At 48.3% G+C, this 24,904-nt stretch overlaps 1 protein-coding gene across 1 annotated transcript in view; it reads left to right on the forward strand.

The window, feature by feature from the left end:
* Nucleotides 1-21,273, forward strand: part of LOC138296718 (cytochrome P450 2K4-like) — a 107,526-nt gene extending 86,253 nt beyond the window's left edge. Inside the window, exons 8-9 of the mRNA XM_069236119.1 lie at nucleotides 526-667; nucleotides 21,060-21,273. Coding sequence (XP_069092220.1) covers nucleotides 526-667; nucleotides 21,060-21,241 — 324 coding nt within the window. The 3' untranslated portion in view covers nucleotides 21,242-21,273. The remainder of the gene's footprint in view (nucleotides 1-525; nucleotides 668-21,059) is intronic.
* The last annotated feature ends 3,631 nt before the right edge of the window (nucleotides 21,274-24,904 follow it).

Consider the following 24,904-nt stretch of genomic DNA (forward strand, 5'->3'; position numbering starts at 1 on the left):
ATTTTTAGAATTACAGAAAAGTAAAAAAAATTGACACTGTAAAGAAATTACCAGTTCTTTCTGTAGAGTGTTCCACTGAGCAGTAGCCGCATAGATATGGCTAATTTCTTTCAATTTAGGCCAGGCCTATACTCGTTATTTGCTGCTCTGTGCAGAAATAAGCGTTGCTTGAAAGTAATGGTATTTGTGTACATTTCTAATTTTCATCCATTTCCAGGTGTACTCCTGGGAACCCTCCTACAAGAGTACTTTAGCTAAGACATTGAATCCAATTCCTCCATTGAGAACGTGTTCATTCACCTTCTAAACAGAACTGAAATCCTTCCTCCTTTGATGATATTTTAGCTAGGGTCAGTGCATCTCTGGCACCATTGGGTAATGTTTTCACTGTCCCAGATCCTGATTAGTACTCACAAGTAGAATTCAAAGGTTAAATACGGTCAAACATGTCTGGAAACCATGCGCCTACCGTGTCATTGAGTTAATTGTTCTGAAACTCTTGAATCACTTTAACTTCTTTTGCAGGACACGTACGTCATTCCATTACTTTCATCTGTACTTAATGACCAGGCTCACTTTGAGAGACCCGAAGAGTTCAACCCCCAACATTTTTTGGATTCAGATGGAAAGTTTCTGAAAAAAGAAGCTTTCATACCCTTTTCTGCAGGTAATTGATAATATATATGTCAATGGGTGCATCTCCATTAATGGGTTGTCAAACCTAAAACCTAGGATTTATGGTCGTGGACAAAATGAGGATTGCAGGGAAGGACCTGTTTATAAGAAATATTAATGATAATAGCATTGTAGAGATTTACTTTTGAACATTAGCACACATTAACTGAGGTCATCAGTTCAGAGAAAGTATGTCCCAGAGTAGAACAGTGGTCTTGTTCGTCTGCTTCTAATAGGAAAGATTCCGGACCCGGGTACTTCTAGATGTATTGCCTCTGTGAAAATACTTTATTCGTGTTTTTGCACCCAAATGCATTAAAGTTAGAACATTCTGCTTCGATCAGGATGTTCTGATTGCTGTCATAATATAATTTTAGATAGGCTGGACCACGCAGACCTTGGAACAAAAAAAAAAGAACCATTTCTTCAAAGTTTTCTTGCAAATATTTTGTCAGAAATCCCACTTATTTTGGTATTGCAGAAAGGTGAACATAATGTGGATATGCATTGATTATCTTTGCATTCTAGAGATGCGTTTAAATCTTTAAAAACAATATATAGCTGATTGAAAATGTAGCACAGGTGAAAATGATTCACTACTGTCTTCCCACTATGGCTCTACCTTCTGCTGGTCAAAATACAGTTAATTTCTAGATCAAGATTTGAGCGCAGGACGATAGAAACAATTCTGTTTTAGATACCTCTTTGCGCAGCTATGCTGGCACTGTTTGGCATATGCTGAATGTCTAGAGGCAATTTGGGTTTTGAAGCAATTTCCGCATTTGCCGCCAAACAACTATGAAATACAGTTCAGTAGTGAGATTAGTCAATATGACTATTGAGGCGTGTTCAAAGAATAATACTCTTATTACTAGCATGTCAATGAACTCTTAACAAGTGATGCTACTTTAATCTGTGGATCACCCGGATGCAATGCTTTATCAAATATCTTCTCACTTACATCAGCTCGGGCAGAACCTGATGCTGCTGCGTGCTTGACAGTTCATTGAGGTCTGTTTTCTGTCGAAACACATCCCCACATGGAAGGATTTTGTGTGGGGTGTAACTTAGAATGGGTGCCTTTTGTTTAATCTTCTGTGTACAGATTGGAGAAAGTGTGCAAAAAAGCATCATTGACTATCCAGTTAAACATTTGAATTGCGCCAGATTAGCACATACCATTAGCATGGGATAACGTCTTTTATTAAATGCAAATAATCAGCATAGTAAAAAGTACCTGAAAGAAGATATCAAAGGAAAGGGTATTTGAAGGCCTTAAAATCGTTAGAATCTAGCTGTGTACATTTTAGAGTATATCATAGGCACCCCTTGCAGTTTCTAAAGCACTTGCTCCATGTGTGAAGCAGGGCAGTAATACACTCTAAGGAGACATTGAATTGAAAGGCTAGGGCAAACAAATAATTTCTGATGAGACTTGCATTAGCGTTCAGTGCTCTGAAGTAACTAAAAGGCAAAAGGCAGGCTTTTAGTACAGTTAGTAAATAAATAATCGAGAACTGTATGGCAACCTGTTACAAATGTTGTCTCTGGTTGGCAGTCAGTTTGCACTCTGTCTAAGCAGGGACCTCCCCCCTCTAGTCAGGGCAAGGGAGATACTCACTCAGGATTATCCCTGCCTATCCCCTTGGCAGCTTGGCACAAGCAGTCAGGCTTTTCTAAAAAGCAATGTGTAAAGTATTAGTACCAGTACACACACACATACAAATACAACACTCCAAAATGGACACCACGCCAGTTTAGACAAATACCCAATTTACTCGCAAGTGAGGCCGTGCATCGTTTCTTTTCCGGTCAGGTAGGCTATGCATCGTTTTTCTCTCCCGCAAGAGAAAGCTGCTTTGTTTTCGAGAAGGGGCACTTGGAATCTGCACACATTCACGTGGATTTTGATGTCCAGCGATGTTGCATGCGAAATCTGGCCACATGAGAGTGTGAATCTGCGCTGCATGGGGTTTGCTTTGATTTCGGTAGCCGCAACCTGGTGTTGTCATTTCTCCAGCCGCTATGCAGGTGATGCGTCTATTTCAGCTGCGATGCAGGTGGCGTGTTGTTTTTACAGCTGCGTTGCAGGTGGTGCGTCAACATTTTCCCCGCACAGCTCCTGTGTGTGGATGTGCACCTTGGTTCTACCAGCTTCACCTTCCAAGGGCCCATGGACTGGATAGGCCACCACTTGGCAGGGTAGGAGTCTCAGCAGAGAGTCCAGGTGCTGGCAGAGGAAGTGTTTGATGTCCCTGAAACTTCAGAAGAGGAGGCAAGCTCAGTCCAAGCCCTTGGAGACACTTCACAAGCAGGAATATACCACAAAGTCCAGTCTTTGTCCTCTTTCAGGCAGAAGCAGCAACTGCAGGCCCACCCAGCAAAGCACAGTCCCAGGCAAAGGGGCAGTACTCCTTCTCCAGCTCTTCAGCTCTTCTCCTTGACAGAGGTTCCTCTTGGTTCCAGAAGTAATCTGAAATCTGGGGTTTTGCGTCAACTACATATACCCCTTTCTGCCTTTGAAGTAGGCAAACCTCAAAGGAATGTCTCGTTGTTCAGAAGATCCTGCCTTGCCTGGGCCTGGCTCCAGACACATAACAGGGGATTGGAGACTGCATTGTGTGAGGGCAGACACAGCCCATTCAGGTTTAAGTGTCCAGCTCCTTCCTCCACTCTAGCCCAGATGACCTATCAGGATATGCAGGCTACACCCCAGCTCCCTTTGTGTCACTGTCTAGCGGAGATTCAAAAACAGCCCAACTGTCAGTCTGACCCAGAAACTGAATACACAAGCAGGCAGAGTAACAGAATGGTTTAAGCAAGAGAATGCCCACTTTCTAAAAGTGGCATTTTCAAACTGACAATCTAAAACCCAATGTTACCAAAAGATGTATTTTTAAATTGTGAGTTCAAAGACCCCAAACTCCAAATCTCTATCTGCTCCCGAAGGGAAACTGCACTTAAAAGATATTGAAAGGCAGCCCCCATGTTAACCTATGAAAGAGATAGGCAGTGCAACAGTGAAACCCAGATTTGCCAGTATTTCACGGTTAGGACATGCAAGTACACGTTCCACCTTTAACATACAGTGCACCCTGTCCAAGGGGCTACATAGGGCCTACCTTAGGGGTGCCTTACATGTATAAAAATGGAAGGGTTGGGCCTGGCAAGTGGGTACACTTCCCAGGTCAAATTGGTAGTTTAAAACTGCACACACAGACACTGCAGTGGCAGGTCTGAGGCATTTTTACATGGCTACTCATGTGGGTAGCACAGTCAGTTCTGCAGGCCCACTAGTAGCATTTGATTTACAGGCCCTGGGCATCTTTAGTGAACTTTACTAGGGACTTACTCGTAAATCAAATATGCCAATCATGGGGAAGTCAATTACCCAGACAATTCACACAGGGAGCACTTGCACTTTAGCTCTGGTCAGCAGTGGCCAGAGTAGCAAAACCAGCAAAAACAAAGTCCAGCACACAGTCAAAACATAGGAAGCAGATGCAAAAAGACAGGGGAGACTACGCCAAGAATACAGATACAAGACAGAAGCACACGATGGACTGTAAAGGAGCCTTCAGATGCCGAACGAGAACCCTCTATGGGTTGTAAGAAGCCCTTGATTTCTGGATAAAAGAACTCAGCTATAGACCCTCAGCACTACACACTGTAGAGTAGTGATTGGCAGAAGTGAGAGTGGCCCTAAAGTTGCACATAAGTCTTCTGCCCTGCAGGTTGAACATGAGCATTCATAACTGGCTACTCCAGAGCCCTCTGCATTGCACAGTAGGCAGGGCCTCTCCTTACTGCACACTGGACATGAGTACTCAACTAGATGAACATTAGACTTCAGCAAATTGAATGGAAGCTGCCTTTGGGACGGACTGGAAAGAAGCCTTTGACTCCACAGGCTAATCAATGGCCCACTGCCTGCTGGACTGGAGCACTAATGAGGTGAACAAGGGCCCTCAGCAGGATGTAAATTAGCCAGCCTTAGGCTGGTCAGGAGCCTTTACTATGAAAGAAACTCAGTAAGCCTCTCAGCTGCCATCTGAAGGATAGACACACTCTGCAGAATGCAACATGAATGGGAGTCTCCAGCCCTGCCACTTTGACAAAGGATCTCAGCAATACAGGTAGACATGAACCCTCAGTGTGCAGTCCAATCTTGATCTCATAGACATTGGCATGGACTGTCATCACTGCATGCTAGACATGAGCTCTCTACAGGCTGAATGGGCTAGAAGGTCTCCGTGCTAGAGAGTATACAAAACAATTGGTACTTCAAATGGGAAGCAAACTCAACAGTGCATTGACTCCAAGCACTACGTGTACCTAGGGGACCTCAAATTCTACAGGCTAAATAGGCTAGAAGGTCTCAATGCTAAAGAGTATACAATACAATTGGTAATACAGATGGGAAACAAACTCAACAGTGCATAGACTCCAAGCACTACATGTACCTAGGGGACCTCAACTTCTACCTCAGCGACACTAACTCCACTGACCTCCTGGAAAGCTTGACCAACATTGGCCTCCAGCAGCTTGTTACCGACCCTACCCACTTCACAGGATACACACTCAACCCCATGTTCACTTCCAGCGACAGTCAGGTACATCCACACCACTCACCAGGTCCGACTACTACAGTGCACACTTCACCACCTCCGGATTCACAAACCCCTGCACCATGCCCTCAGATCTACGTGAATAAACTAGAAAAAGATATCAGAAGACCAGTGGAGCGACAGTTTGCTCCCACCTCCCAGACTCTACACACGACCCTGAACAAGCAGCAAATAGCTTCTCCCAGTGGATCACCGAGTGTGCCGACGCCATCGCTCCCACTAGGACAGCCAAGGTCAAAGCAAAAGAGCAAGCTTGTTCACTGAGGAACTGCACTCCTCCAAATGTAACTGCCAACAACTTGAAACGAAGTGGTGCATCATCAAAAAGGCTTAGGATCTTTATATCAACATTAAGAATAGAAAGGGGCCGAATCGAGGCAAACTCATTGGGGGTCCCTTTCAGGCTTGGGGAGCATGACTACCATGGCTTCCCACATGGAGCTGGTGAGCACACACTTCTCAGATGCCTATATGTAAACTTCCATGAGTTTTTCAGCCATTTTTCCAGCACTTTTTTTCATACAAATCCACAGGCAGGCCATCGCTGCCCGGAGCTTTAGCTGTCTTTTGTGAGCGTATGGCTGAGACTGTCTCCTCCCTGGACAGGAGGGCACCTGTACTGACCTTCTCATCACGGGTAGGGAGGGCAACGCAAGCCCTTCACAATGTCACGGCCTCACCTGCGCCAAGCAGTGTTCTAGGCTGGCATAGAATGATTCCAAGTGTGAGGCAAAAACTGTGGTCATGCGGTGTTGTGTCCTAACCCCTGACTTGTCATGAATCCCTATTAGAGAGAGGGGGAGACTTGGGGGGAGGGTGCCTTTCATTGCCGAGAAGGGTGGCCAGCATTCTACTGGCCTTATCTCTTTCCATGTGGAATTGCTGCTTATAGCTAGTACAGACAAATGTATCCAACTGATCCCAAGTCTCCAAGAGCTCCCTCTTACATTCCTTCCATTCCACTAGTGATCCCGTCACTCCATGACCACATTCTTTAGTGTGCCGAGACGCTGTTCCAACGAGTCTAGGGATCCTAGGAGTTGCCTTTTCACCTCATGTTACTTCCAAGTAGCCCTCCAATGAAGTACAATCTTCATGACATTCCACTCAACTTCCTGCATCAGCACGCTTCCCCAGTTATCCCGGAAGTAATGATCAAGTGCCTTGCGCACGGTCCCCCTGAAAACAGGGTGTTTGAGAGCCTCGCCTCTCATTCGCCTGAGGGTTATTCTTAGGGGGTTCTGAGACAATTGAAAGGTGACCAGCAAAAGGAGTGGTCCGAGATATACCTAGCCAAATAGGTTGCTTCTGTCACACAGTGAGACATGGAAATCGTACTTAAGCAATAGTCTATGCGGCTATGTCACAGCCACGGGAACATGGCAGGAGTATGCTTCAATGTGTGGATTCCTCATCCTCCATACATCCTGGAGTCCCGCCGCAGTTATCTCCCTGAGGGCACCAGTCATGGAAGGCTTGGTATTCATTCAAGGGAGAATACGATCCAGGCCACCATCAAGCACGCAGTTGAGATCCCCATAATAATGGGTCTAATTGCTCAGTCATTGATCCCATCACTGTACCAAAAAAGTCCATCTTGGGAGCATACATTTTTACCAGGCAGACCTCCATGCATTCACAGCCCCCACAACAATCATGAACCGCACATGGGGGTCAATCCTAGTCTCCTGGGCGATGAAGGGGACCCCAGTGGCCACCTAGATCAGTATCCCCCTGGTGCTGCTAGAATATGACATGGCATATAGTTGTCTCCTCCATCTGCATCTCAAGGCAGAGATGCAGTTCCCCCCAGGTGTATGTCTCTTTTAAGAAAGCAAATTACATCCCATATCTATGCATGCACCCTAATTATTTTCTCAGGCAGCCCCAATCCTCGCACATTTCAAGACCTCCTCTACCAAGCACCAGCCATAGTACTGTAGATCTCACACACCTCGCCACACGCTGCTTATGCACAAGCATACGCCAGTGCATTCCCCAGGTAGCATAGCGAGGAGATCGAAGTGTATCATTTTCAATCTGCCAAAACCTATACGGCAACAATACAATAACACACAACAATAGTAGAAACCCATCCTCCCTCCCCCGGACATTGAGTCTAAACATCTGGGGTCAGAAAACAGTAGGCCAACCACTAAGCCCCTCACCTCTATACTCCCTTCAAACAACAAAGTTATAAATGTAACAGTCACAGTTTGTTGTGGGTCTTGCATCTCATCCAGTAACAAGGCCATGAGCTCTCCAGTCACCCGAATGGGACCGCAGCCCACATGGAGCCCCCCAGCCTGAGATTCCCAAGATGCTCCCCTAACAGCTGGTAGAATTTGGGTGTATATTTGGAGCATCAAGTGGACCCACCATTCTGAACGTATAGACACTGTAAACTTGACCCCCTATCATCAGAATATAAACACAAGTTATTTATGGATGTTCCCCCCCCCCCCTACTCCACTACTGTTTGCAGTCTCAAAGGTTGTGGTTAGCATGTCACCCATTACCACAGTGGCATCAGTTATCCTTCTGTGCTGTCACTGTGGTAGTCTGTTCCGTTTCTATGACCCTGAAAGGACTTTGCAGTGTCTGGGATACAGTCAGAGTCTGCCAAGGTTCCATAAGGGTCCCGCAAGTGGAGTCTGAGGAGTTTTTCCAGAGCTGCTTACTCCTCTGGGGGTTTCCCAGAGTCACTTGAGCCAGGCGCTGGACATGACCCAGGAGTCACAGGATCCAGGGAGTTGAGCCAATTGTGGACCTCTCCCGGTGTAGCAAAAAACAAAGTCCACCCCTCATGTTGTATTCAAAGCCTAGCCAGAAATATGAGACCATCTCTGATGCTTCAGTCCACGAGTTTTTTTTAAAAGGATAAGTAGTCTCTGTGGAGGGCCTGAACCCTGCGAGTAAAGTCTGGAAAAATTATAATGTTATTGTTCTCAAAACGGGGAGCCCCCTTTTTCTGACATGCTGTAGTATTGTGACTTATCCCAGAAATTAAATGTGGTCTATAATAGCTGGTGGTGAGACACCAGGCTGGGGAACAGGCTCCAGGGTGCGATGAGCATGCTCAATTGTGAAGAATTTGGAGATTTATTTTTGCCGTAGCACTGTAGTAACCTGTTCTTCCAGTAACAGTTCTGATGATTGCCACTTAGCCCTTTCAGGGTAGCCAACAAAGTGTAGGTTGTTCCTTCTGGAACGTCCTTCCCCATCCTCCACACAATCATTTAGTGTGGCTAGATGGAACTGTAGGTTAGAGACAGTTTTTAAAAGGTTGGAGATGTTATTTCACATAGGCTGCAGTGGCAGTCCTGTGTAAGAATTGTGTGAGCTCCCTATGGGTGGCAAAAGAAATGCTGCAGCCCATAGGGATCTCCTGGAACCCGAATACCCTGGGTACCTAGGTACCATATATTGGGGAATTATAAGGGTGTTCCAGTGTGCCAATCAGAATTGGTCAAATTAGTCACTAGCCTGCCGTGACAATTTTAAAAGCAGATAGAGCATAAACACTGAGGTTCTGGTTAGCAGAGCCTCAGTGATACAGTTAGGCACCACACAGGGAACACATACAGGGCACACTATGAGCACTGGGGTCCTGGCTAGCAGGATCCCAGTGGCACAGGCAAAACAAACATACACACAGTAAAAGTAGGGGTAACATGCCAGGCATGATGGTACTTTCCTACACCACCCCCAAACGAGGGACAAAAGGCTAATCTTGCCTTGCCTCTCTTCTTCCTGTCCCTCATCAGTTGCCATGCACCCTAAGGGGACTCCTGGCAGTGCCCAGGTCTACCAAGTAGGTTATCTCACCCTTTTTCTCAACAATTAGATGGGGTCCACTCCATTTGTCCTGGAGTGCTCTTGGGGCCACAAGCTCCAATACCCACACTTTCTGTCTTGAGTGGTACTGAGTAAGGACAGCGTTCTGGTCATACAATTGCTTTTGTAGCTCATGGCTGGCCTGAAGGTTTTTACTGGCCTTTTTCATGTACTCAGACAATCTTGATCTTAGGCCAAGTACATAGTCCACAATGTCCTGTTTAGGAGCTTTTAAGGATTGTTCCCAACCCTCCTTAACAAGTGCAAGGGGACCTCTCACAGGGTGCCCATCGAGGTGTTCAAAGGTGCTAAAGCCCACTACATTTTGGGGTACCTCCCTGTAAGTAAAAAGGAGGCAAGGTAACAGGACATCCCATCTCCTTCTGAGTTTTTCAGGGAGTCCCATTATCATACCTTTGAGAGTTTTATTAAACCTCTCAACCAGACCATTTGTTTGTGGATGATAAGGAGTAGTGAACTTGTATGTTACACCACACTCCTTCCACATTGCCTTGAGGTATGCAGACATTAAGTTGCTACCTCTGTCTGACGGCACTTCCTTAGGGAAGCCCACTCTGGAAAAGATTCACAGGAGGGCCTTTGCCACTGCAGGAGCAGTAGTGGTCCTTAAGGGGATGGCTTCAGTGGGTACCTAGTGGCATGGTCCACTTCCACCAGGATAAACCTATTGCCTGTCGCTGTTGGAGGGTGAAGAGGGCCAACTATGTCAACCCCTACCCATTCAAAGGGTACCCCAACCACAGGAAGTGGAATTAAGGGGGCCTTTGGAGTGCCACCAGTCTTGCCACTGGCTTGGCAGGTCACACAAGAGAGACACAACTCTTTGGTGTCCTCTGACATATGAGGCCAGTGAAACAGGGGAACAAGCCTGTCCAAAGCTTTACTTTGACCCAAATTCCCAGCCAAGGGAATGTCATGTTCCAAGGTAAGAAGAAACTCTCTGTATTGCAAAGGGATGACCAATCTCCTGGCAGCTCCAGGTTTAGGGTCCCTTGACTCAGTATACAGGAGGTTGTCTTCCCAATACACCTTATGGCTATCACTGACATCCCCATTTTGCTGTTTTACAGCTTGCTGTCTGAAACCCTCTAGCTTGGGACAGGTCTGCGGTGCCACACTCAGCTCTTCCCTCGCAGGCCCCCCTGCACCCAAAAGCTCAGCAGTGTCTGCTGGCAGCTTCTCTGGTGTAGGTTCTGCACAGGGAGAGGTTTCCTCTTCCTCAAAAGGGGAATCTTCTGGTGAGGGAGAGATAGTGGCCAAGGATTTACCCTTCCTACCCCTAGCTTTTGGGAGCACTTGGTCTATAGTTCCAGGATCCAAGTTTCCCTGTCCTTTTTGCTTTTCGGCCTGAGCCCTTGTCAAAGCAAGAATATGCCCAAGAGCCTCCAACTCCATTTCAGCCCAAGCTGATGTCTCCAAATCATTGCCTAGAAAGCAATCTACAGGTAATTCAGTGGCTACAACAACTTTCTTTGGACCAGTAACCCCCCCAGCCCCCCCCCCCCCCCCCCCCCCCCCAGTTGAGATTCACAACAGCCATGGGGTGGCCAAGTGTGTTATTGTGAGTATCAGTCACTTGGTATTGCTGACCAAGTAGGTGTTGATCAGGGTCAACCAGTTTCTCTATAACCATGGTTACACTGGCTCCTGTGTCCCTGTAGGCCTCAACCTCAACACCGTTAATTAGGGGTAGTTGCTTGTATTTACCCATATTAAGAGGACAAGCAACCAAGGTGACAAAGTCAATGCCACAATCAGAGACTAATACAGCCTCTGTGGTCTCCCTAATAAGACCAACCCCAACTACACTGCCAATAGTGAGCCCAGCTACACCCTTAGATTGGCTATTTGTAGTAGACTTCCCACCACCACTGCCATTACTAGGGGCACTAGAATTTTCAGTTGGGGTTGTGGTGGTGGGAGGTTTGGTGTTTTTCTTTGGGCAAGTGGCATCACTTGCCCAGTGGCCTTTTACTTTACATAAATAACAGCAAGGCTTTTTCTGATTGTGAGAAGAGGGTTTGAACCCACCACCCCCAGATGATTTTTGTGGGCCTGATGAAGACTCAGAATGTTTTTTATCTTTGTCCCCACCCTTGTCAGAAGACTTACCATCCTTCTTCTTGCCATCCTTGTCAACCCCCGTATGAACTTTTCTGTTCACTCTTGGTCTGAACCATTTGTCTGCCTTCTTTCCCAATTCTTGGGGAGAGGTCAGATCTGAGTCTACCAAGTACTGGTGCAACAAATCAGACACACAATTGTTCAAAATATGCTCTTTTAGGATTAGATTATACAGGCTTTCATTGTCAGTCACCTTACTGTCATGTAACCAACCCTCCAAGGCCTTCACTGAACAGTCTACAAAGTCTGTCCAGTCTTGAGAGGACTCTTTTCTGGTGTCTCTGAAATTAATCCTGTATTGTTCAGTGGTTAAGCCAAATCCAGCCAAGAGTGCATCCTTCAAAACTTTGTAGTTATTAGCATCACTTTCTCTGACAGTAAGGAGCCTATCCCTACCCTTACCAGTGAAAGACAGCCACAAGATAGCAGCCCACTGCCTTTGAGGGACCAACTGTACCATACAGGCCCTCTCAAGTGCAGCAAACCACTTGTTAATGTCACCCCCCTCCTTGTAAGGGGAGACTATCTTATGCAGGTTTCTGGAATCTTGCTCTCTACAAGAGTATTATCAAAAACACTGCTGCTGCCACCATGGGGAACTAACCCAACCTCTGCCTTTCCACATCCAGAGATTCCCTGTCTAAGGCCAGCTGCTGCTGTTTTAAGCTTCAGCCTGGCCTCTTCCAACCTCAGCTTTCTGAGTTCCCTTTCCATTTAGTTATCCTCAGGGTGGGAGGCTTGGGAATTGTGAGATACAGAAGAAAGGTGGGTATTGGCAGAGTTGGACCTGTCCCTAACTGAGTGGACCCTAGTAACCTGGCCTTTAGGAGTGAAAGGTGCCCTACTAATGTGTGACCCCCTCCCACTACCAGTGTCACTAGGTGGCCTGTTAGTTGGCAGGTCCTTGGAAGAACCCTCCCCAGCAACCTCAGGGGACTCCTCTGAGTCCGACTGGGTACCCACCTCCTCTACCTCCTGATCCGGGGATGGGCCAGACTGGTTCTGGTCACTTTCTAGGAGAAGGCTGAGGAGAAGATCTTTGGTATGATTCTTTCCCATTGCTAAACCTCTTTCAATGCAGAGACCCCTCAAACATTTAAAGTTTAGATTCCCATAGGTTGCCTGGACAACTGTGGGAGTAAGCTCTACTGCAGAAATGGTAGAAAAAGGTTTAGGACAGAGAGAGAAAAATGTTTTTGGAACTTTTGAAAGAACAGAGAAAAAACTTTTGAAAACTTTTACAAGTTTTCAGAAACTTTGTAGAAAGTTTTAGAGAAGGAAAGTTAAAATGTTTAGGTCAATGTGTATATTCCGAAGTATTTGGTATATGTTTTTCTTATGAAAAGCACCAATGACAAAGTGGTAAAGCAGTTACAAGTACTTATCCCACTGCTGCACCACCAATGTAGGAGGCTGGCCTGGCTTATAGTGGGTACCAGATGGTACTTACACCTTGTGCCAGGTCCAGTTATCCCTTATTAGTAGATTAGTAGAGTTCTAGCAGCTTAGGCTGATAGAGGTAGCTATAGCAGAGCAGTTTAGGCTGAACTAGGAGACATGCAAAGCTCCTACTATACCACTTATATCATATAGCACTGTATCATAAGAAAACACAATACTCAGAGTTACTAAAAATAAAGGTACTTTATTTTAGTGACAATATGGCAAAAGTATCTCAGAGGATATACTCCCTTAGGAGGTAAGTAAAATACACAAAATATACCCACAGACCGAAATCAGGTAAGTAAACAGTTAGCAAAGTAGTGCAAATACTGTAGAACACAGTAGAATGCAATAGGAGACAATAGGCCTAGGGGCAGCACAAACCATATACTCCAAAAGTGGAATGCGGACCACGAATGGACCCCAGTCCTAGTGTAGTGTGTAGATGGTCGCTGGGATTGTAAGAAAACACTAAGGGTGTTCAAGATACCCCACCCCAAGACCCTGAAAAGTAGGAGTAAAGTTACCTTAATACCCCAGAAAGACAGTTAAGTCGAGATAGGGGATTCTGCAAAGACAACAACTGGCTGCAAAGCACTGAAGATGGATTCCTGGACCTGAGGACCTGCAAAGGAAGAGGGCCAAGTCCAAGAGTCACGCAAGTGTCCAGGGGGGGCAGGAGCCCACTAAACCCCAGATGAAGGTGCAAAAGGGCTACCTCCAGGTGGGAGAAGCCGAAGATTCTGCAACAACGGAAGGTGCCAGGAACTTCTCCTTTGGTCAGAAGATGTCCCATGGCGTGCTTGAGGGTGCAGAGTTGTTTCCACGCAGAAAGACCACAAACAAGCCTTGCTAGCTGCAAGAGTCGCGGTTGAAGGTTTTGGGTGCTGCCAGGGCATAGGAAGGACCAGGAGGTCTCCCCTTGGAGGAGGAGACAGAGGGGGCGCTCAGCAATACAGAGAGCCCACGCAGAAGCAGGCAGCACCTGCAGAAGCACCTATAAAACAGGCGTTCAGAAGATCTGAGCACAACGGTTGACTCAGCACAACAAAAGAGGGTCAGCAAGTTGGGCAATGTAGGACGGAGTGCTGGGGACCTGGGCTAGGCTGTGCACAAAAGAAGTCTTGCAAAAGTGCATAGAAGCCCTAGCAGCTGCAGTTCACGCAGTACACAGGATTACTGTCTGTCGTGGGTAGGCAAAGACTTACCTCCACCAAATTTGGACAGAAGGGCCACTGGACTGTTGGGGACACTTGGATCCAGCTCCTGTATTCCAGGGACCACGCTCGTCAAGATAAGAGGGGACCCAGAGGACCGGTGATGCAGAAGTTTGGTGCCTGCGTTGGCAGGGGAAGATTCCGTCGACCCACGGGAGATTTCTTCTTGGCTTCCAGTGCAGGGTGAAGGCAGACAGCCCTCAGACCATGCACCACCAGGAAACAGTCAAGAAAGCCGGCAGGATGAGGCGCTACAATGTTGCTGGTAGTCTTCTTGCTACTTTGTTGCGGTTTTGCAGGCGTCCTGGAGCAGTCAGCGGTCGATCCTTGGCAGAAGTCGAAGAGGGAAGTGCAGAGGAACTCTGGTGAGCTCTTACATTCGTTATCTGGTGAGATAACCACAGGAGAGACCCTAAATAGCCCTCAGAGGAGGATTGGCTACAGAGAAAGGTAAGCACCTATCAGGAAGGGTCTCTGACGTCACCTGCTGGCACTGGCCACTCAGAGCTGTACATTGTGCCCTCACACCTCTGCATCCAGAGGTCTCGGACACACTGGAGGAGCTCTGGGCACCTCCCCTGGGAGATGCTGGTCAGGGGAGTGATCACTCCCCTTTCCTTTCCCCAGGGGGTTCAGAAACCTGTCTAAGCGTTGGCAGCAGCGGTAGCTGCAGTGGAGGCCCGGGAAAGTTAGTTTGGCAGTACCCGGGCTCTATGCTGGAAACCCTGGGATGCATGGAATTGTCACCCCAATACCAGAATGGTATTGGGGTGACAATTCCATGATCCTAGACATGTTACATGGCCATGTTCCAAGTTACCATGGTGAAGCTACATAGAGGTATTGACCTATATGTAGTGCACACGTGTAATGGTGTCCCTGCACTCACAAAGTCCAGGGAAATTACCCTGAACAATGTGGGGGCACCTTGGCTAGTGCCAGGGTGCCCTCACACTAAGTAACTTTGCACCTAACCTTCACTAGGTGAGGGTTAGATATATAGGTGACTTATAAATTACTTCAGTGCAGTGAAAAATGGCTGTGAAATAATGTGGACGTTATTTCACTCAGGCTGCAGTGGCAGTACTGTGTAAGAATTGTCTGAGCTCCCTATGGGTGGCAAAAGAAATGCTGCAGCCCATAGGGATCTCCTGGAACCCCAATACCCTGAGTACCTAGGTACCATATACTAGGGAATTATAAGGGTGTTCTAGTGTGTCAATCAGAATTGGTAAAATTAGTCCCTAGCCTGCAGTGACAATTTTAAAAGCAGAGAGAGCATAAACACTGAGGTTCTGGTTAGCAGAGCCTCAGTGATACAGTTAGGCACCACACAGGGAACAGATACAGGGCACACATTATGAGCACTGGGGTCCTGGCTAGCAGGATCCCAGTGACACAGGCAAAAACAAACATACATACAGTAAAAGTGGGGGTAACATGCCAGACAAGATGGTACTTTCCTACAGAATGACCTTGTTCAGCATAATAACAATGCGCTCTACCTCCCCGTTTGCCTGTGGCCATCGGGGTGTGATCCGGCGATGTTTCGTATTGGTGGAAGTCAGAAAGTCTGCCCAGTCCCGGTTGTTTAACGGGGGCCTGTTATCTGTGCGGTTTTATCCAAAAAAGCCGTGGGTAGCCATTAGTTTCTCAATCTTTGGGATAACTGCTGACATCGACTGTACCAGCTCTACCTCGGGGTACCGTGAGTAGTCATCTGCCACCACCACTATGTACGAGCCACCAGGCAGGCTCCCGAAGTCGCCACTCACCCTTTGCAATGGGGCTGTGGGGCCCTCTTCTGTGATGACTGGCACTGGGGGGTCCAGAGCTCCACTGGTTTGGCACACAATGCACCCTTTGACAGTGCCCTCCACAAGCTGGTCTGAAACCAGACTTTGTTCCTGAGGCGTTTTTTGGATTTGACGATGCCCTGGTGGGCTCCGTGGGCTAGGGACACCGCCCGGGCAGTCAGGCTAGATGGTATCACCAGACAGAGCCCTCTCAGCAGGCAGCCTTCCTCGCTCAATGAGAGCTCATGCCTGACATTGAACAGGGCTTGAAGTCTGGTTTGGGCGTCAGTCGTGCGGAAGGTCTCCGGGCGCTGAAGTGTGCTCCAGTCACCGACTGGCCGTTATCACGATCTGCAGACATTCGTCCCAGTTCGTGGCTTCCACCACTTTGTTGAGCAGGATAAGCAAAGGCCTGGCACGGTCACCACTAGCTGCACGTACTCCTTGGTCTCTTGAGCTTCTGCTACCTCTTGGGGGGTGGCCTGGCGGGCGTGTCGCGACAAGAAGTCTGCAGGGCTCTGCGTTCCCGGCTGGTACTCTATAGTGAAGTCAAACTCCTGCAGTTGTAGTATCCATTTTTCTATCCTCAGAGGTGGCTTCGACGAGGACCCTTTGAAGAGGGGCAGCAGTGGCTTGTGATCAGTTACCACAGAGAAGGACTTGCCATAAAGGTAAAGGTGGAAGTGGCGGAACCCCCAATGGATGGCGATGGCCTCCCGCTCTATCGGGGAGTACCTCTGCTCCGTGGGTGTGAGTGTGCGGCTGGCAAGGGCATTGGGGCCCGCTCCCCATAGTCTTGTTTCTGCACTAGGACAGCGCCCAGGTGGAACTGGCATCAATGGCCAGCTGCAACTCTCGACGGGGATCGAAGAATGCTAGCATGGTGTCTGTAGCAAGTGCATTCTTGGTGTCTTGGAAAGCATGCTCCTGTTCTTCGCCCCATAACCACGAGTGGTCAGCTCGAGTGAGCACTCTGAGAGGGCCGGTGATGTCAGACAGGTTCCTCATAAACCGCCCACAGCATGTGACCATGCCAAGGAAACTCCGGACCCCTGAGACAGATGTGGGAGCCGGGGCCTCTTGAATGTCTTTTACCTTGCTTGGGTCTGGGCCGATTCCGTGCTCTGAGAATCAGTATCTGTAAAAGCATATCTCTCGCTTGAGTAAGTCACACTTTTCTCTGTGGAGCATTAGCCCGTGTTTTTGCAGCCTCGCGAAAACTGCCCGTAGTCTTCCCATGTGGTCTTCTAAAGTTTGAGCATGCACCAGGATGTCGTTGCTCACGTTGAGGACTCCAGGGAGCCCTTGCAGGACCCCTTTGATGGTGTGTTGGAACACTTCTGCCGCACTGGGGATACCAAAGTTCAGTCGTGTGTACCTCCAGAGACCAGTGTGGGTGGAAAAGGTGGTTATCAGCTGTGATGCTGGGTGTAGTACGATCTGATGGTACCCCGACCTCAGGTCTATTTTGGAGAACCACCGGGACCCAGAGAGTTCCCCTATGATGTCATCTATGGTTGCGGTCAAATGTCTCTCCCTCTTGATTGCCTGATTTGGCAGGCACATGTCCACACAGATTCGGATGGCTTCTGGTTGTTTGGGCTCTTGCGCGATGACAATCGGGGATACCCACGGAGTAGGGCCCAATACACTTTTGATGATGCCTGCCTGCTCCAGGAGCTGTAACTCTCGCTCCACCTTTGGATGTAGGTGGAAGGCCACACTCCGATGCCTGAGGGCTACAGGAGATACCGACTCGTCAATGTGGAGTTGGAGGGGTGGTCCTTTCAGGCAGCCAATGCCATTGAAGAGTGAGCTGAACTCCTCCACCAGGCTCTCCAGAGTGCTAGCGTGAATGCCAAACGCGAAGTGCATTAAGTTGAGGTCTTGGGCGGCCTGACAGCCGAGTAGGAACACTGAGCCGTCTTTGGATACATAGATTTTAGTGGCCATTGTGGGCGACTTCTGCCGTGAAGACTCCCACTATTTCGAGTGGCTGAGTGTTAGCAAACGTGTAGGCTTGCAGTCAGGTGGGTTGGAGAGGCACGGTGGCTTGGGTAGCCTCTGATACTCTTCCATGGCCATAAGGTTTATGGAGGCCCCTGTGCCAATCAACGCTGATATGGGTAGGCCTTGTAGAAGCACCTGACAAGTGGGTAACCGCGGGCCGCCGATGGTGTGCACAATGTGGACCACCTGGTGGTCATCGTCCATATCGCTATCCGAGGCTGGGGTCGGGACGGCATCAAGTGCTCTGACCATCCTCTTCGGTGTGGGTGCCGCTGTTCTTGGCATGGACTGGCAGACCTTCGAGAAATGGTTAACTTTTCGGCACGCGCTGCAGGGTTTTCCCTGGGCCAGGCAACTGCCAGGGTGTGGTGTTGGTCCGCCGCACCATCTGCAGGGCCTGTCTCTTTGTTTCCCTTTGTAGCCTTCAGCCTTTGTCCGTGGCGTGCTCATGGTCACTGCGTTGACCGGTTCAGCTTTGACCTGAACTGTCGGTGCCTCTTCCATGTGCATGACGTGTGGCTTCAATAGCTCCTGGGACCGTCCGAGAGTGAGAATATCTCTCATCAGCATGTTTGGCTGCTGCAGGATGCGCTTCCTGAGTTTTGATGAGGAGCATCCCTGGATAAACTGCACCCAGATTTAGGGGGTGATTTTAACCTTGGCGGACAGCGGAGGCCGTCCGCCAAGGTACCGCCGTGAAATGACCGCACCGCGGTCAAAAGACCGCGGCGGCCATTTAAACATTTCCTCTGGGCCGGCGGGCACTCTCCGAAAGAGCGCCTGCCGTCCCAGAGGAAATGCCCCTGCAACGAGGACGCCGGCTCAGAATTGAGCCGGCGTAGTTGCAGGGGTGCGACGGGTGCAGTTGCACCCGTCGCGTATTTCAGTGTCTGCAAGGCAGACACTGAAATACTTTGCGGGGCCCTCTTACGGGGGCCCCTGCCGTGCCCATGCCATTGGCATGGGCACGGCAGGGGCCCCCCGGGGCCCCGCGGCACCCCCTACCGCCATCCTGTTCATGGCGGGTTTCCCGCCATGAACAGGATGGCGGTAGGGGCTGTCAGAATCCTCATGGCGGCGGAGCGCGCTCCGCCGCCATGAAGGATTCCCCCGAGCAGCGGTAAGTCGGCGGGAGCCCGCCGACTTGCCGCTTCTGACCGCGGCTGAACCGCCGCGGTCAGAATGCTCGTGGGAGCACCGCCAGCCTGTTGGCGGTGCTCCCGTGGTCAGTGGCCCTGGCGGCCACCGGCCGCCAGGGTCAGAATGACCCCCTTAGTCTTCTTCCTCAGTCAGCGTCGTGCACGTGCTGGCGAGCTCCTTTAGGCACACATAGAAGACGTCAACTGACTCGTCAGATGTTTGCCGTGCTAGGCGTAGCAAAAATCGCTCATAGTCTGGATTTTGTACGGCTCAAAATGTGCTGTGATGGCCTCCTTTAGAGTGTCGTACGTGTGGGGCCTTGCTTCCATTACTGACCTGGACACTTTATGAATGTCCGCCCGCCTGAGGTGGAGGAGAAGGGGCCTCTTGTGTTCAGCCTGAATGCCCAAAGCTTCGAAGTAGGTTTCGAGGCACTCTACCCATACCTTCTACTCCGGTGATTGTGAATGGCTCCAGGGCAGGGATGATGGCCATGGTGAGAGAACCTGTGGGGCCCAGGAGGGCGTGCTGCGTGGTCAGTGTCTGGGGGGCAACAGCATCCTCACCTCAAAGAACGGAGGAAAGTCCTCCACAGCTGATGCAGCCCCAACAGGGCCCATGAGGAAGTACCCAGCAAATAATCAGGTAGTCTTTGGGGAGGAGGGCCCAGGACCGTTGGGCTGCCAGAGGCACAATGCAGCCTGGATCTGCCGTGTGGAGGCTATGGTGGGGTATGCAGCAGAGGTTCCACGTGGCAGCAGACAGGAAAGACCCTTTTCTCTGGTAGGGTGTGGCGGCATAGGCCACGCCTCCAGACAAGCTGCAGGCGGTGCCTGGAGGATGTTGAGGAGCTCCGCGGGCCTCCGGCAGCAGAGCCACACCTCCTTCAAGGTGCGTCGAGGGGCGGGCCCGCCCAGGCTTCCTCTGGAGAGCGGCCGAAGGGAGAGGTGTTGCCGTATGCGCCGAGGCAAGGCGCCAGGCGATCGTAGCACGGGTCCACAACGGCATCAAACGCAGGGTCACCGGTGCTACCCAGGACAGGTAGGCCCACCTTTGTCACCAGTTGTAGGGTTGCGTGGGTGACAGACATGCAGACTACTATTTTGCTGTAGAACAATACACTTTATTCATAAAGTCAGACCCTCACTGCCTTCCCGCTATTTTCGGTCCACTTTTATTGATGCCCTGTCGTCACCCTGGACTCGCTCACTGGGACATGGTACGACGGGGTGTCTGTAAACCCCCAAGCTTAATGGGGAGGAGTGGGCTTGCCCACTCCTACGTCAACAATACAAGGCCCTCAGGTCAACACGTCTCCATTTGCGCCTCAGCCCACCGACAAACACACCAGTCCCAGCAGCTAGGCGGACCCATCAAAAGGCGAGGTCTGGAGGCATCTGGAACCCTCAGCGGCAAGGAGGAGGTAACTGTCAGAGCCCAATGAAGCAGTAAACGCAGTCTATGGGGGCAATTTCGAGCAGATACTATTGGATATTGCAGGGCTGACAGGGCGCTCCGAAAGGACGCTACCACACGACCATCTTGCCAGGCCACGCGCCCCAGCCAAGAAATATTATTCTGCAGCCGGACTATTTGGTTTTTTTTGTGTTATATTTGTGCCCATGTCTTCATATTCACTTTCAAAACTTCTCCAGCTTTTTATTGATACATATGGTAAATTGTCTTTAAAATGTACCATCATCAAACATTCCCCCACAGAATTCCTGTTTTGCCTTTCCCTGCAAAAAATGGAAGACAGCCACCATATACCTCCTGCAGAGTTAAATTCGCCTCCAGTTTTACTCCGTTCTTGAGGTCGACTTAGCTATCAAATGAGAATTTTTCACAAATTTCCACAACTCTGTGTTGAAATAAAATAGCACATAAACAAAATACCATGAATTTCATTATGTGCTTTGCACCTCAATATAGTTAAACATTTTCTCCTAAAATGGGAGAATGTATTTTTTATTTTGTTACTTTTTCTGCGGATGTGTTATGATTCTTTTTGCACGCCATGTCTGTATCTATATTGCATTCTCAATTTAACATTCTTGTTTTTCTTATCAGCGTTATGCATTTACCCAATGCTTTTAAAAATATCGTCCACACTGAATTGTGCAGGTTTCCTCTAAATTGTTATTGAATTTAAGTTCTGTTTTTTCTAGGTCGACGAGTCTGCGCGGGTGAGAACCTTGCCAAAATGGAGCTTTTCATTTTCTTCACAAGCCTTTTGCAAAAGTTCACTTTCTCTTCTCCTGCCGATGTAACCCACGTGGACATCAGCCCTGGAGTTGGATTTACAGTTCCTCCGCTGCCACATAGAATCTGTGCTGTACCACGATATTAAAGAGTCATTATTAAATAAGAAAACCTTATGTACATTGTACTTCGAAAAAAGAGTCTGTAATCCTTTTCAGAGCCAAGTTGAGGTATTCCTCCTGCTACGGTCAATACATCTAAAAAGTATATTATAAAATGTTTGTTTTGAAAAAAAAATCTCAACACAAAATTGGCTCCAAATTTAGAGGAAATGTCAGCCCCGTCATGTTCACGTTTCTGTTGAGGAGAGTGTGACTCACTAAACATCCCGAACGTATATCACTGGCTCTTGTTCATGAGGCTTTGTTGCCTTACTCATTTTGTAATGTTGGGGATACAGATGCTAATAACGGTAATGTGTCTGTAAAGAGAGTGTCACAGCGTTTTTCTTTAAATCCTTGATGTCCCTATCAAATCCCTTCTTCACCCCTCTTAGGATTTGAGTGTCAGTGCCCGTGGAGTCCAGGTGACATTTTAATGTGCCAAGGAAACACCATACAAGTGAAGCTGAGTAGCCTTCTTTGCATGACCATCCCTAAATGTAAGGTGTATATCAGTAGCATTGGATTAAACAGCAAAAAGTTGTTTGTTTTAAATAATACGTTTAGTCGAGCTAGGAGTTCCTTTACCACGCACTACGAATATCAATAAACAAAAACAGACATACACATATATATATATATATATATATATATATATATATATATATATATGTTCGATGGCATGTGTAGCTGCAGATACACATGCTGTGCACATCCCGCCATCTGGTGTTGGGCTCGGAGTGTTACAAGTTGTTTTTCTTCGAAGAAGTCTTTTCGAGTCACAAGATCGAGGGACTCCTCCCATTTCGACTCCATTGCGCATAGGCGTCGACACCATCTTAGATTGTTTTTTTTCCGCCATTGGGTTCGGACGTGTTCCTTTTCGCTCCGTGTTTCGGGTCGGAAAGTTAGTTAGAATCTCGGAAAAATCGTCGGTATTGTTTGCGTTCGGTATCGGGTTAGTTATAACAGATCGACACTGACTTTTAAAGAGCTCCGGTGGCCCTTTGGGGTTTTTTCGATTCCCCGTCGGGGCCTAGTCGGCACGGCCACGTGTCTTTTCAAGGCTGATGGAACGGACCCCATTACGCTTCTGCCCAAAATGCCATAACAAGTATCCATATACAGATCAGCATCTGGTCTGTAACTTGTGTTTGTCGCCGGAACACAAGGAAGATACTTGTGAAGCCTGTCAAGCGTTTCGGTCCAGGAAGACACTAAGAGACCAAAGAGCAAGGAGACTGCAAATGGCGTCGGCGCCGACAGGACAAGAGCGTTTCGAGGAGGAGGAAGAAACATTCACCATCCAGGTATCGGACTCGGATGAGATCGATCCCGAAGAAATGCCGAAAACCGTGAGTAAGACGTCGAAACATAAAACTCACGGAAAAACCACTAAAGCCCAGGGGATGCCACCGCCAACAGGCCATGGCTTAACCCGAAAAATAGGTGACCGATCATCGGCGCCGAAAAAGGGCACGCTGGGGGCGAAGTCATCCGACTCCGGTCGAGATACCGCCACACAGCAATCTCGAGCTCGAGATAGTGGCTCCGAGCAGGTTCGGCACCGAGATAGCGGCACCGAAATGGGTCGGCACCGAGAGACCACGATGCCGAAAGTAAAGAAGGTTTTGTCGGAACCGAAAAAAGCAGCCGAAAAGGTTTCGATACCGAAACATCCGGCCTCGGAACCGAAAACAAGTTCCTACACTGAGGAACAAGGACTGTCCACACAAATGAAAACACATAGATTTGGACAGGAATTGGAAACAATAGAGCCAGACTATACACAAAGAAGGCTCCATATCCAAAAAGAAACAGGGAAGATCAGTACTCTCCCTCCGATTAAAATGAAACGCAAACTTGCCTTTCAGGAAAAAGACAAGCAGCCACAGGCAAAGGTGGCTAAACAAGTAGCCCCGCCACCATCTCCACAATGCTCTCCGCAACCATCACCGGTAGCCACTCCACCAATGATGCAATCCCCAACTTATACAGGAATAAGTCAAGATGACCCTGACGCATGGGACCTTTATGACGTACCAGTGTCAGATAACAGCCCTGAATGTTATCCAGCTAGACCGTCGCCACTAGAGGATAGTACAGCCTACGCACAGGTGGTGTCGAGAGCAGCAGCATTTCATAATGTCAGCCTGCATGCTGAGCCCATTGAAGACAACTTTCTTTTTAACACACTGTCGTCCACACACAGCCAGTATCAAAGTCTTCCTATGCTACCCGGAATGCTAAAACACTCCAAACAAGTGTTTGAAGAGCCTGTAAAAGGAAGAGCCATTACTCCAAGAGTGGAGAAAAAATATAAACCGCCACCAACAGACCCCGTGTACATCACACAACAGCTAACACCAGACTCAGTTGTAGTAGGGGCAGTGCGCAAGAGAGCGAACTCACATACTTCAGGAGATGCACCACCTCCAGATAAAGAAAGTCGAAAATTTGACGCAGCAGGCAAGAGGGTGGCGGCACAGGCAGCAAGTCAGTGGCGTATTGCCAATTCACAGGCTTTGTTGGCCAGATACGATAGGGCCCATTGGGACGAAATGCAACACTTTATAGAACATTTACCCAAGGAGTTCCAAAAGAGAGCGCAGCAGGTAGTAGAAGAAGGACAGAGTATCTCAAACAATCAGATACGGTCAGCAATGGATGCTGCAGACACAGCTGCTAGAACTATCAACACAGCAGTAACAATAAGGAGACATGCATGGCTGCGTACATCAGGATTTAAACCAGAAATACAGCAAGCTGTGCTGAATATGCCATTCAACGGACAGCAGTTGTTTGGGCCGGAAGTGGACACAGCAATTGAAAAACTTAAGAAAGACACTGACACGGCCAAAGCCATGGGCGCACTCTACTCACCACAGAGCAGAGGCACATTTCGGAAAACACAGTTTAGAGGGGGGTTTCGAGGACAAAGCACAGAACCCACAACCTCACAAACAAGACCCACTTACCAGAGCCAGTATCAGCGGGCCGTTTTCGGGGACAATATAGAGGGGGACAATTCCAAAAAAATAGAGGAAAGTTCCAAGGTCCCAAAACTCCTCAAAACAAGCAGTGACTTCCAAGTCACAAATCCCCAACACATAACATCTGTGGGGGGGAGACTAACCAAGTTTTACAAACAATGGGAGGAAATAACAACAGACAATTGGGTCCTAGCAATTATCCAGCATGGTTATTGCATAGAATTTCTCAAATTCCCTCCAAACGTCCCACCGAAAACATAAAATATGTCAAAACAACATATAGATCTTCTAGGACTAGAAGTTCAGGCATTGCTACAAAAAGAAGCAATAGAATTAGTACCAGACCAACAGAAAGGGACAGGAGTTTACTCTCTGTACTTTCTCATACCCAAAAAAGACAAGAGTCTCAGACCTATACTAGATCTCAGAACATTAAATACATACATCAAATCAGATCACTTTCACATGGTGACATTACAGGACATAATCCCACTGCTCAAACAACAAGACTACATGACGACACTAGACCTAAAGGATGCATATTTCCATATACCGATACATCCTTCACACAGAAAGTACCTAAGGTTTGTATTCCAAGGGGTACATTACCAGTTTAAAGTGTTGCCATTCAGGATAACAACTGCGCCAAGAGTTTTT

The sequence above is a fragment of the Pleurodeles waltl genome, chromosome 5 (genome assembly GCF_031143425.1).
Source record: "Pleurodeles waltl isolate 20211129_DDA chromosome 5, aPleWal1.hap1.20221129, whole genome shotgun sequence".
Classification (NCBI taxonomy): Eukaryota; Metazoa; Chordata; class Amphibia; order Caudata; family Salamandridae; genus Pleurodeles; species Pleurodeles waltl.